Source organism: Frankliniella occidentalis, unplaced genomic scaffold (assembly GCF_000697945.3).
Source record: "Frankliniella occidentalis isolate FOCC.00 unplaced genomic scaffold, Focc_3.1 Scaffold163, whole genome shotgun sequence".
NCBI lineage: Eukaryota > Metazoa > Arthropoda > Insecta > Thysanoptera > Thripidae > Frankliniella > Frankliniella occidentalis.
Genome location: NW_026267289.1, coordinates 344169 through 358115, shown reverse-complemented (window position 1 = coordinate 358115; position 13947 = coordinate 344169). Strand labels below are relative to the sequence as shown.

The 13947-nt window shown below is 49.3% G+C and overlaps 1 protein-coding gene across 3 annotated transcripts in view; it reads right to left on the bottom strand.

Annotated features, from left to right (window-relative positions):
• The window catches only part of LOC127750277 (uncharacterized), a 58063-nt gene that overhangs the window by 6830 nt on the left and 37286 nt on the right, over window positions 1-13947 (bottom strand). The window contains exon 2 of one of the 3 annotated variants that reach the window (XM_052271481.1): window positions 8601-10118. The exons of 1 other annotated variant lie outside the window; for it this stretch is intronic. In XM_052271481.1, coding sequence (XP_052127441.1) covers window positions 8796-10118 — 1323 coding nt within the window. In that variant the 3' untranslated portion in view covers window positions 8601-8795. Of the gene's footprint in view, window positions 1-8600; window positions 10119-10686; window positions 12586-13947 lie in introns of those variants that run through there. One more of the 3 variants, XM_052271480.1, reaches the window with a different exon arrangement.

Here is a 13947-nt window from a genome sequence, read left to right as displayed (position 1 = left end):
GGGGGGGGGGCGCCGGTGACGTGTCTCATAATGCGGTCTGCTCTGGTCTGTTTAGGGCGCGTTCTTGTGGTCGCAGTGACCACACGCGCAACGCTTGGACACGGCCGTGAGCGCCGCATGCCAGCGCACCCACGGAGACGACCGCGTGCGTTGTAGGAGGTCGCACAGGGTTGCACCATCACACACCATGGTACGTTTGAGAATGCTCTACTTTCCAACCCTTCTGGATATCACCCACACATCAAACTAAGCCATCTCGTGCGAACACAAAGTGTTGAGTGTCGGCGAGTTGAGGACGTCCGCGGCAGCGGCTTTTTATTTCTTCTCCACCATCAAACACGCATACCGCACTTGCTTTTCAAAACGTTGTTCGTTGACACCTGTTACGCCCGTCCGCCGAGCCGGCGGCCGGCCACGGCTGTCGGGGGGACTTAACCTCTCTGAACCCGCCGCGGAGCCGCCCCGTGGGCCGCCGGGGCGCGGGAGGCTCCCGGACACGTCCTGGACGCATCTGGCCCGACGGGCCGCCGCCGCGCGGCCCCGCCCAGAGGGCCCCGCCCAGAGGGCCCCGCCCGCACAACGTCAGCTGATTGGCCACGGCCGTCACTTTTGGGCGGCCAAGGTTTGTCAGGCCCGGCCGCGCGGCCCGAGCGGCAATACAGTGGACTATGAGAACTTCAACGCGCGACGCGGTGTCAGGACCGGGCCCGAAAAATAATATCCATCACGACTAAGAGATGGTGGGACGTCATGCGCCTCCCTCACACTAATCCGACCTGTCTTTGCCTCCCGGAAATGCCCCCAAACGTTTTATTGTGTCTACCATAAGTAAAACATCAGTCAAGTGGTCTGATGCGACCACGGGGGCAGCCACACCGTTCAAAAGTGCGAGACGGGTATCACACTTTGGTAAGGTGTGACATTACCGGTGCCCAAAACGCGTGGTATGTGTGACATAGGTGCGCTCTTCGTTACCCAAAGGACAGCAGCAAGTCCATCTAACTGAGTTAACAGTATTTTGTCTCAAGCTACAAGGTGGCCAAAGTTAAAAGTGTGAGACAAATATATGCTGCCTGCAGAGTGTTTGATACCTCAAATATCAGTGGAAAAATGTCCCCAACGAGACTTCAGTCTAGCATCAGAGTTGCAAGCTGTTATTTATTTTAAGATTGCATTAGTTACTTAAAAATCTCAGACTTCGTGCGTAGCAAAATTAAAACCCCCTTGAGAAATATAAAACCATGATACAATTCACAACAATGATACTAAGCCTGCACAGAATTATAAAAAAAATCTAAGTGTACAATAGTTGCCTATTCAAAAATGTCCACCATAGGTTTTTTAAGTGTGCTCACAGTTCAATAAATTACGACAGCTTTAGCGACACCTTGTAAGTTGAAAATTACACAAGTCCCTGATTGGCCGGCCCACCTCTGCTCAACGCAAGGCACTTCCCATTCGGTGGTGTTCTGCTACCGCGCCCGGCCCACCGCGCCCCGCCACGCCCCGCCCCGCCACGGTGAGCGGCCACCGTTGGGCCCCCGCTTGCTCGGATGGGCCCCCGAGATAAACTCTGTCGGCAGATTACCTGCCTACGTCATGTCTACTTTTACAGACGGCTCAAATCATCCGAAAGCTGTGTCGGACTCCGTGTGTGTGTGTGTGTGTGTGTGTGTGTGTGTGTGTGTGTGAGAGAGAGAGAGAGAGAGAAAGAGAGAGAGAGAGTCAGGGTGGTTGGCAGGAGGTGGCATGCAGGAGACGGGCTCAGTGGACCGATGGCTGATGTACTACTTGTCGCTCGGTGTTTACCCGCCCCAACATCAACAAACATGACGGCACGCTCCATTATCCTAATTAATTGGCCTCGATAGTCACGGCCAGTTCAAAGAGACTGTCCCGCGAGCTCAAACAGACCAACGAGTTCAACTCGACTGTCCCCCCCGCGAGTTCAGAGAGACTGTCGGGACTACTATAAGCAGAACAAGGAATGCGTTGACCTATTTCCAAACTGAAATCTCAATTGGCGGTTTATCACCAGCACACAAGGCACATCTCCAGAATTTCTTTTTTGTCCTAGTTGCTGTTATAGTTGTGTTACGACCGAATGAAAAATGAGTCCTTAACCCCTTTTACCTCAAAATTTAAGTTGACAAAATTTTGAAGACATCTCAAATCGACTCCCTGTGAAAAGAATTTGGTCTCCAAATTTCTTTGAGATAGTTTGAGTTGTCCTTTTCCTCACAAGGACACATCCGCATTTTAAATAGTAATTCGGTAAACCTAACGTGTTCTGTAAAATTAAATTTTATTCCTGTACAAGATTACACGGATTATCGGTAAAATCACTTATATTTTTTTACAGTGTAGAAGGATCAATAGGCCATAAACACCACTTAAGTTATTCCTTTCTGGACCTCTTTCTTTACACTGATAAATAAAGTGTTGAACTGGCGTGAACTTGCAAGTGCTCAAGACTATGTTGCACACATTAAAGTGTTCGACTGGAGTGTTCAACAGTAAATTTTCACACTACTTTAAAGTGTGCAACATAGTGTTGAGCACTTGCAATGTGCACGCCAGTCTAACAATTTATTTATTTATAAGTGTTTATAGAAGGAACATTAGCATTGTAAAACTTTTCTAAATAAGCACGTGAAACAGTTTTTTTACCTGAAAACTAACGATTTTGTAGTTATCCCTTTTTTGCGCTTCCTGGGCCATCTGTCCCGTAATTTCAATACGACCGGTCATTTATCTATCAGGTCTAGTAGTACTCTTTGAAAGTGCTCCAGGCGTCCCACTCAATTCGCCATGTACCTTTGCCTAAATTTCGCCTACTCCCCCGTGTCGCGGGCTTGCCGTTGGCCCGGACGGTAAAATTCCCCCCCCCCCCCTACTCTCTCTCCCAGCTTCGTCCCCGTGCCAGTATCTGCCCGGGGATCGACATGCCCCGGAATTACCATATCAATTAGGGTGCCTGGGATCGCGACTCGTACGGCAGATTGCTCTTCTCGCCGAATCCCTTCTTTATTTGACCACCGCCCCGCGCGCAGCCGCGCTCGCCTGTTTGCTCGGCCCCGTCGTTACGAAACATTGTCTACAGCGTAAGTCTGGAGTCTAGCTTTTGCTAGATTGCAGACGACTACCTAAATCAAAAATTTAAACAAACAATAATTCAATAACAATGAACTGAAAATCCGATGCAATGCACCAATGCACTGTTACTGTTGGATTGCAGAAAGAAGGTACGAAGGAGCGGAAGAATAAGGGGTGTGTTGAATGCATTTCTGATATCAGTACCTGACGGACACAGCACAGCTATAATGCTTTTGTAAAATAAATATAAGGCTGGACTAATACCGTCACGGCTAAGCAAAACTTCAGTTTCAAAGTTAAAAATGTAATCTTTTCAGATTTAGAGTAGAAGCAGCAGAAGCCTGGCTTTTAGAGTAACTGTCATGGTGCGTAAACCTACATGTCAACGCATCCGAGTCATGCATAAAGATGCGCGTGTTCGAGAGAAAGAGAGTGAGAGAGAGTCAGGGCGACGTTGTGGTACAAAAGTTCTAACGCGGGACGAGCGGTCTGCCTCACGCCAGCCGGGCTCATTCCAGACTGGACTCGTGTTTTTGTAGCCACACACCCAGTATATCACGCATGCCAGGGCCCCGGTAATAGTTATAACAAGAAAATTAGAGAAACACGAAATAGGGAGTGAGGGCAGGGAGCCGCCGCCGGCCGCTAGCAGGCGCTCACACACATCCCCGGGGCGAATTTCGATGAAGAAAGGCATGAATGGAGGAATTTTTATTATATTTCGAGGTTCACACGCCGTCTGGTCCCGCTTGGCCGCCATTTCAATCGTGTTGGGTCCTCGACACCCTCAGAGCAGCGTGACCACAATGTGCCCACACTCTGTGCAGAAAGTAATACAGAGGTGTGATCAACGTCACACCAACACTGCTACATTTGGTTACCTCCCCCATTTTCCGGGGGCTTATGGACTTTTTACCCATGCGCATTGAATACTGGAAGTGTGTTTTAAACCACCTAGTTTTCTAACGCAGGCAGTAGCTTGGAGTTGCCACTGATAGCGTAACAAAGTGTTATGCGCCTTGTGTCTTGACTCTGGTAGGGCATTGGGCGGGCAAGGTGGTGGGGGTATAAGAAGACGGGAAGGGCACACTACTCATTTGCTTTGCTAATCGGGAGCACGGAGTATTCACGGCTACCACGTATAAATCACATACAGTTCCCAACACCACCACCTCGAGTCCATTCAGTACAAGAGGATGGAAGGGTACGGAGGGGAGAGGGCGTAAGTACCCTTCGGGAAGCACGAGGTACCCTTGCGAGCTGACTGTAGGGTAGGTCGTTGGTAACCCTAGCAAAGAAACGAAGGGTCGGTCCACGGTGAAAATTACATGAAGACTTTACGGGAAATTTTTCTGTAAAGCGTACTGCAAAAGTTACAAATTCGAAATTGTAAAATGACAAGCACCACGTATCGCCACGGAATTCATCGAGGAGCAAGAGGGTGGCAATTTACAACATATTTTGTAAGTATTTATTACAAAATTTATCGTAAATTTACGAAGGAGTTCATCTGCAGATCCGCGCGATTTAGAAAGTCTCACGCGCGTCGCAGGAGTCTTTTTCCCCCTCTCTTTCCGTTTTTTCCCTCCTCGTCAGTCTCGCGGTGCATCTCATTAATAGGCGGCGGATTTCTCTCTCCCTTTGGTCGAATTCGGCCGTGGTCCGTTTTGGTCTGGCAGGCTCCGCTGCGCTCCGGACGGCAGGGCCCGGCCGGCAGGGCTCGGCCTTACGTCCGTGACAAATGGTTGGCCCGATACGCATCACACCTCGGACTCGCTCTGCTAATTTGCATATTGTGGGCTATTTATCCTCCCCGGCTGCAGCATAGGGCTGTCCAGTTTGGCGCGTACCGACAGCGTGTCTTTTGGCGCATCGTCGAGGAAAGGAAGGGGTGTGTGTTTCTTAATTTCGAGCCGAACAACCGGAAACGCGCGCGGCTCCGCGGCGCTGGTGTTGCCGCTTCCGCAACTTCCGGTCTCGAGGAGCAGCACCTCGGCTTATCGGGGATAAATGCGCGTCTAACTCGATCCGAAATGGCATTCCACATTGGCCTCTTTCCCAGAAAAGAGTGAACCAACAGCTCTCTCTCCCCCCTCCCCCTTCCTCCTGTCACACACACAGAGCTGCCTAATGTGTTAATCGTGGGCTTCGCAAAGGAAAGGTGTGACAGCTCAGCCTGTTATTCATAGATTTGTGGTTCGACTGCGATATGGCTGCGGCCGCCGCGCCACCCACCGCGACTCCGCATTATCATAAAGTCAACGGACTATTAGCATCTCTATTGCGGCGGATTATGGGAAATTCGTCGGGTGGCAGCCTCGTTCAACAAAACTGGCAACCGGGTAATAGATTGGGCTAAAGCTGCTTTGCCTCTTTTTTCTCTCCGTAAAGAAAGGTGCGCGACGCGTATGCGCCTTTCTCTGCTCGTCCGGATGGTGGGAAGGTTCGATATCTCAAAACGGCACATCGCAGCGCGAGCCGATGGGGCCGCCACGCCCCTCTTAGGCCCCACACCCTCCGCTATCGGATGTCGTCATCATCCGAAACAATGGCCATTTATACCGAAACCCGAACGCGAATGGACGCGAGGGCGGCGGGCTGCGAGCAGGGCCCCGGGCCGTGCACAACACTCCCTCGGACAGCACCAAGTGTGTCTCAGTCGGTCACAAGCGTCCCGGGAGGGCACTCCGACTGCAGCAACTGTGTCACAGCATAGTCGGCCACAATCTCAAAAACGTGCCTTTAGACCAACGACTGTTAAAAAGTGTTACAACCGGTCACAAAGTTTCGTGAAACTCTGACCTGAAGAGGGCCAAGCGATGCAAAGATGTAAGTGCTGCCAACACTTCGACTAGTGCAACAATGTAATGCATGTCTCAGACCTCGTGAGCAGGAAGGGGCCCCCGCGCCCAACACTGGCACGTCGTTTTGAACACATGTTACATTCTTAACAGGACGCGTTGTACTCTCTTCCCTTCCTGAGAAGTATTTTCACTCGGAGGCGTGGCGAAGACCGCATGACGCTGTCCGCTCACGTCGCCTAAAGACTCCTTAAACGAGTCGAAGGGACAGTCTGAGGGACAGCTCGTGGAGGCATGCGACAGAGGCCAGGCCTTGCACGAGGCCGTGCAGTACTGCAGGAACTGCAGCTGCATTTTTTCTCCCCCTCCGCCTTGCTGCTCGCGCTCGTACACCGGCGGCGGACCTCGGCGGCCTGTTCGACGAGTCTCCGTGTGGTCATTAAGGCCTGAAAAATGTCATGCACGAAATGCCGCACTCGTTTCGAAATAATTTTTATAGGAAAGAGATGTACGGAAAAGTAAGCAAAGGAGAGGAAAGGACAGGTTATAAAACGTTTGAGAGGAAAAGAAACATTATCTACTAGAAATCGCTGCCTTTTATCATCGGCGATCACAGGGCATATTTCGTTTTCGGCTTGAATAGGCGGTGCCGAGGACGTGTTTTGTCAGTTTTGTCGTGGTGTCCGGACTCGGTCGCAAATAGTGTCTGTTTACACAAAGGCTGTACATCAGCGCTGCACAATGCAGCTGAACCGGTATCGCTACCGGCCACGCGGGGCGTCGCGGCGCGGCGGAGGTGCTCACGGGGCGTCCCGCCAGCGCGCCAGCGTCCCAGACCGGAAGGGATTACTTCTCGCGGACCGACAAGAACGTCCTTGTGAGGAACAGCAGCGCGCTGAAACTAGAGTCTGTCCTTTAGACTGTCATCCTGCAGAACGGTATGCAGCGACGATCCTCTAAACCAACGGCCTGTATCCATTGTTTTTTCTTCCCTAAACAAACGCGGGACTGACTAATCGGTTACGCGTTCATCGATTTAGCAGGCAAATTTGGCACCCCTGCCAAAAAAGTAGTTAATGGAGTACATATCTGGCTGTACACTGGTAAAACAACTGTTAAATTTAAGTTCAAGTGTGCATTTTCTAGATACTTTGTGGTGTCTATGTTAAACGTCAATTAGTGTTTAAACTTTCGACACATCCGAAACGTATAGCAGCTGCACACCGTATGGTTCTCTATTGACAGCATAGAACTGCGTGTGTCCAAGTGTGCAGAATTTAAACGTTTACAAATCGTCTAAAATGTGCACACCACGAAAGTATGCAACTTGAGTCAAACACCATGTAATGTGCAAAATCACAACTTGCACACGGTGGTGTGCAAATATTGCACACTTGTTTTAACAGTGTACTGCTAAAATTAGTATTAGCGATACAGCTTGTACATTACGTCAGTTTGCTGTATAACTAAAAGTTTAGCACTTGAGCTAAAAACAATTAGCTGGGACTATGGAGACAAACTTTTTGCTAGGGTGCTATTTTTTTTTACCGCGCAGACCGCGCCATACACCGAATTATTTATATATTGGGCAACATTCCTTGATAATAGCACGCTTTGGCCGGTTCACAGAGCTCCAAATTAAAGTAAATGTCACTATCATGAGTGAACTTCCACTTGAATTCCATACACGCCATAGAATCATTCTCCACACATGTACAGAAAAGTATGCGAACTTGAAATTCGCTCACCTACAAAGTGAGCTCGGTTCACACATTTTGCTGTGTGTGGGCGCCGCCGCTCACCGCTGCAGCCCGGCGATGCACAGGTGAGGGTACGCTTGGTACCGCCCCGGGGCAGCCGACTGGCCGCGCGGCGTGGCGGGGCGTGGCCGTCGGGGCGGGGCGAGACGCTGCCCCGATATGCCCCTGCCCCCTCAATGGCCGCCCCGCCCCGCCGCCTCACGCCGATTTCAGATATCGCAATTGCCCAGGCGGGCTGGCCACGGGGCGGCCGGGGCCCTCACCAGGGCCCGCCGAGCTGCGGGGCACAGTTAAAAATTACTGAAGTGCTCGTACACGCCGAGCCCGCCGCCAGGGAACCGCAGGGAACGCCACCTCGTCCATCATACACATGCCTCCGCTTAGCTAGTTGGTGCTTTTGCACTTTTGACCACCAAGTCGCCAGCTCAGATTCGAGACGGGTCTGCTTAGGTCGCTCCAGTCGTCAGTCTGCCTCACGTATGCCATGATGCGGGTTTTAAATTCTTACGAGGGGTCCACTTTTTTCGTCTTTTGGTTTGAGCCGAGCGTGTGCACCCGCGTAGCGTTCTAGAGGAACACACACGCGAGAGGGAAATCACTTGCGTACTAACTCGTACACCCATGGGTGTGCCCAGGTCTGTGCTAAAGGCTAAAAATTATGAAAAATGGCTCTAAAACTAGGATTTACTAACGTGTACTAACCAGTACACTTTCATCTGGAGTGATTTCAACCTCGCACACACGGTTGGCTCGATTATGATTGAGGCTTTCAGTTCTAGAGTCGCCGGGAGCAGCTGTTGTCGCAAACTCCGCTTTGAGTGAAAATTTGTCTTCTCTTTGGGCAAGGGGAGGAGGGGGTAAAATTCAGAGGTCGCAGTTCCACTGAAAGAACAACACTAGGGAGAATAATTTTTGCTACGTTACGAATTAATAATACGTCAAGGGGAAATACTCAATTTAATTGAAAATTATTGTCACATTGCAAAAAGAATATCTTAATCACATACTTTGTTTCATAATGAGCGTAAGTGAAATGTTGCAATCATAAACAAAACAGGGCTGAACAACGAACGGGTTAACGGGTTCCGCAGAAAATTATAATGGTACAAGAAATTCAACATTCAAACACTGACAATTTTTAAACTAAGCTTTCATCGATGGGCACTTGCATCCAGCCCTCTTTAGGAGCATGATACTCTTCAGATGGACATTGGTCTTGGGGATGCGAGAAGAGCCACGCAATGGTTCCAGTCAGATCGTGGCTTGCTTGCACATGGAGGGAGGGGTTCAGCGACAAGAGCCTCCTGGTGGCGGTGTTGAGCATCCAGGCCTGGGCGCACGACGAAAGCGCTAGATCCAGGCTCCGCAGGGACGGGGCTGTCTCGGGAGTGATGCCCGGCAGTATTTCGTCCGATTCCCAATCCAAAGTCAGCTTTCGAAGGGCTGGGAGCCTGGGCAGGGCGTTCAGCAGCGCCACCCGCATCGGCAGGTAACAGTCCGACTCGTCGGTCCGACGGTAGAAGACGCCGACCTTTATGCATAGCTTCACGACGCATGACTCCCCGGACCAGCCCAGGGCCTTGATCATCTCCGCAAAAGCATGGATGGTGCCTGGACTCCGCGCTTCGATACCATTGCGCAGTGAAACGTCAACAAGTCGGTGAGCTCGACGAAGCAGCTGCACGACCCCCTGTACTCGATCAGACGGCCATTGAGAGTCGGACAGGAACAGGATCCTCAGCGACCCGCACTCCGCCAGGGCTTCCATCCCGGGCAGCAGCTTGCAAGTCAGGTGGTGGAGGTTGCGCACCCCGCCAAGCGAGCGAGCGGTTTGGGGGCTCCACATCGGCGCCTCGATGGAAATCTTCTCCAGTGTGGCGGCGTGCGTAGCCAGCACACAGCAGACAAAGTCGCCCAGACCCGCTTCACCGGTGCACCAAAACTCTTTCAGGGAGCTGGGCACGGTGCACTGTTGGAAAGGATATTCGTTCGCATAAACGCTGCCGACAGTGACGTTGAGGAATTCCAGCCCCGAAATTGATGCTGGCGCCTTCAGCAATATGAAAGGTTCGTAAGGTTTGTTTATCTCATAGTCAAACTCAAGGTCCAGCCGTCTTAAGCGGCCGAGGGCCTCTTGGCGTTTCATCAACTGGAACATCTCACTAGCTTCGACTCCGTCTCTGCACTCAATATTTAACTGCCGCACGGCACAGTCAGTCGAGTGAAGGTGTTTGCATGGCGTCTCGTCATTGTCCACCGTCAAAATGGCCAGGCACGGCGCCAGGCGCATCACCGGGCAGGACGGTGCCTGGAGGCGTACGTGCCGCCACACGGCCGGGTGCAAGGCCAGGTCTCCCAGCCGCCTGCTGACGAGGCGGCACGCCAGGAGGTCCTCAACGTGAAGGTACTTAAGCACTTGGAGGAGCGCGTCCTCCGGAAGGTCGTCAAGGCTCCATAAAAGCTGCAACAATATACCAATGCAAGAAAAAAAATCACTCACAAAAGTTGATACTAAAATATATATCCTGCATTTTTTTTAAAGAAAGGGGCCAGTTTAAACATGTACCATGTGGCAAAAGTAAAACGTTTTTGATTCTTGGGGTTCAATTTTATCTTACTGTAACCACATATTTCCCCGCTTTCAGCAGTTTCTCTCAACCAAACCTCGCCAAGAAAATTGTGTGCTTTTGTGGGTGCTTGAGACGCTGTTTTGTGCGTTCTCATTAGGATTTTAATATTATACATAACATTTCTAGCGTTGTGGCCCTACTCGTCCTACTCCAAAATTCGGGGAAAGTACCTAATCTGTTAATGCGGTTCAAAATCTTACTAGTGAAAAGTTCTCGTTGGGAACTAGTAGCTGAGTTTGACAACTGTGTAAGATCGCGTATAAAAACAAAGGCCTTGTGGTTAGTCAAGTGCAGGTATTTTTCAATCCCATGTATTCAGTCATGTAAATTGCAAACTTTGTAGACATTCAACTGCGTGTATGGGTCGAGGTATAATTAAATACAGAAATTACACTCACCACAAAGTGTATGTATTTAAAAATATTTGATGGATTTCACAGCAAAACAAGTTGAAACATACAGATTTATTAAATTGTTTCGAACTAAAGTTCACACAAAACGCAAGTTCCACCGGATATACAAACTTACACACATTTTGAAACAAAGATCAAAGCAACTTGGCCACAAGGCGAAACAGAAATAATCAATACAAACACTGAATTAACGCACAGTAACACGTAAAGCTTCATTTGGCATACAACTGAAGTAAAAAACAAATTTTAATGAAGAAGAAGCAAGACATAAACACACGAATCTATGGTACACTGTAACGGAATGAATCCAGATTGACATTAAGTCAAGCGACTACCATAGAAAAATATAAATGATATTCGGTTCAAAATTTGAAAAAGTTGTTCGGACCACGTAATTAACCTCATATCGAAATGTTTTCACATGTGTGGAGAATATAATAACTTAAAAGTGTAACATTCACAACGAGAACAGGTCAAAACGAGAAACTAATTCCATACAAATTATTAAATTTCGGTAAAACGATGAAAAATTGTAACATTTTGACGGTTATTAATCCTCATCGCTGTCGATATGGATCCAAGACACTTCAGCAGAGTGATACTCGACAGATGGGCACTGGTCTGCGGAGTGCGAGACGAGGTTGGCAATGCTTTCATACGTATAATCTCTAGCTCTCACATGGAGGGACGGGTTCTGCGTCAGCAGCCTCCTGGTCGACGTCTTCAGCAACCAATCTTCAATGCGCGTCATGAGGGGTGTCGTAATACTCAGGCTCCGCAGGGACGGGGCAGTCTCGGGGGTGATCGCCTGCAGCAGTTCGTCCGACTCCCAGTCCACCTTCAGCTCTCGCAAGGCTGGGAGCATTGGCAGGGCTCCCAGCAATGACATCTGCACCGGAAGATGAACGTCCGGCTCGGAGGCAAAGGAAAGGCCAATGAACAACTTCTCCACGCCCATCTGCCCAGATGAGCCAAGGGCCTCGACCATCTCCGCAATGAAGTCAATGACTTCTTCAGTATGAGTCTCCCTGGACAGACAGACGCTCCTGAGTTGGTTTGCCCGGCGGAGCAGCTCGACTATCCCCCTGATTTCGTCATCATCAGTATCGTCATACTCCCACCCACAGTCCAAAATCACCTCAAGGTCCCTCAGCGACCGGCACTCGACCAGGGCGTCCATCCCTGGCAGAATCTTGCAGCTCACTGACCGAAGGTTGGGCATGCCGCTAAGCAGGCGAGCGGTGTCGAAGCTGTGAATCCACGCCATAGCGGAAAATTCCTCCAGTGTCGCGGCGTGCGTCGCCAGAATGCAGTTCACAAAAACGTCGATATCATTGTGGGCAGTGCACAAAAATGTCTTCAGGGAACTCGCCATGTGAGCCGGTTGTATGGAGTAACCGTTACCAAGAGGGGCGTCAACGCCCACCTCGAGGAACTCGAGCCCGGAAACTGACGCAATAGTCCGCAGCCACACGGAAGGTAAGAGCGCCCCGCTGTAAAAGTAATCAAGGTCCAATTTCAACCTTTTTAATTGGCCGAGCGATGCCTGGGCCACCATAATCTGCATTTTGCGGTCCGAGTCTTCGGCGTCGTCGTCCTTGCAATACAGGACCAGCTCACGCACGGCACAGCTCGTCGTTAGAAGATGGTTGCAGCCCCCAATGACGTCCACCCTCAGGGAGGCCAGGCGCGGCATCCGGCAGAGCACCAGGCAGGAGGGTGTCTCCACCCGCACGTGGCGCCACACGGAAGGCAGCATCACCAGGTCCCGGAGCCTCCTGCACACGAGGCGGCATTTAAGGAGGTCCTCGTCGCCAAGGTGCCTGAGCACTTCCACGACCGCGTCGTCCGGGAGGAGGTCGAGGTAATCCGGGCTCTCCGAGTCCTGCAAGCACAAGAGGGATAATATCTTGAGGTCTACGCGATATGGATTATACAGTGGAGTGAAGCCGAGCGGAGTATAACGTCTCTTGCTCTAAAAAAAACAAACAAAAAAAACATCAGTTTTGCATCACATTTCATTGATATACCACTTCACCCAAGAGTAAAGTTGTGACGCCTTTTGGCCTGTGGCACATTATCATCTGATCAAAACTACATGATAAGCAATCTTTCAGAATCGCTTTCGAAGTCGACCAAGCCTCCTCACCTTAAAAGTCATGGGGGTCCTTTCAGATAGCTTCCAACGCTGTTTGTTCGAACTCATTTGACATTCTGGTTCTGGAAAACTTTTCTCGACACTTTATACTAAAAAAAGGCTACTCTGGAAACATGGCAAATCACTGCAAGTGTTAAGATTTTAAAAATCTTCCTAGCAATAATTTGTAATCTTTGTTGGAACATTGTCACAAGGAACCTTTACGTGATGCACTTTTTAGTTACAGCACTTTGTCAGCAGACTCAATATTGGTTTTGGATCTAGATTTGAACGTCCAAACTGAACTGGAAGCCATTTTTGTTGCACGTGAACATTAATGTAGACTGGAACATTGCAGTTTTCCAAGTGTGTGATAAGTGAGCACGAGGCTATAATTAAACAAAAGTTACACAGAGAACGACATGTATTTCACAAGTTGGACAGCAAAACAAGATAAAACACAAGCATAGGATTGTTTTAGAACCTAGGCTAAAACACAGTTTTAAATGAAATTTGAAACGCAATCAGGTGTACAAAATTACAGTCATGTTGAAACAATGATCAAAGCAAATTGGCCACAAGGCAAAACAGAAATAAAAAATCGAAACCTGCAACACAAACACTGAATTCACGTGCAGTAACACGTAAAGCATCATTAAGCATACAACTGGCGTAAAAAACAACACACACAGATTTTAATAAAGTACAAACATGGCATATAACACACGAATCTATGGCGTGCCGTAACGAAATCAATCACGCGTTTGTCCCACCGAGAAAAAGCACTATGAGGCATTCCATTTCGAATTTACAGGAGTCAAAAGTGACCCTTGACGATTTCGCCCGTTATTTGTCCATTAGTTGTCTACTAAAAGAAGAGTATTCAGTAAAAATCTGAGCCCTGTGGGACAAACGGTTCAGAAGTTATGGCATTTTGAAGTTTTTAGGCTTTTTCTTTAGGTCTTTTTAGTGAAAATCTTTAAATTCCCGTAACTCCACGTAAAAACGTCCAATTTTGATGATCGCACCGGTATTCTGACGTGAAAAATCGATCTGAATCCAAATTCGGCGTCGAAAATTACTTTTGGACATGTCATCACAGTCAATTCG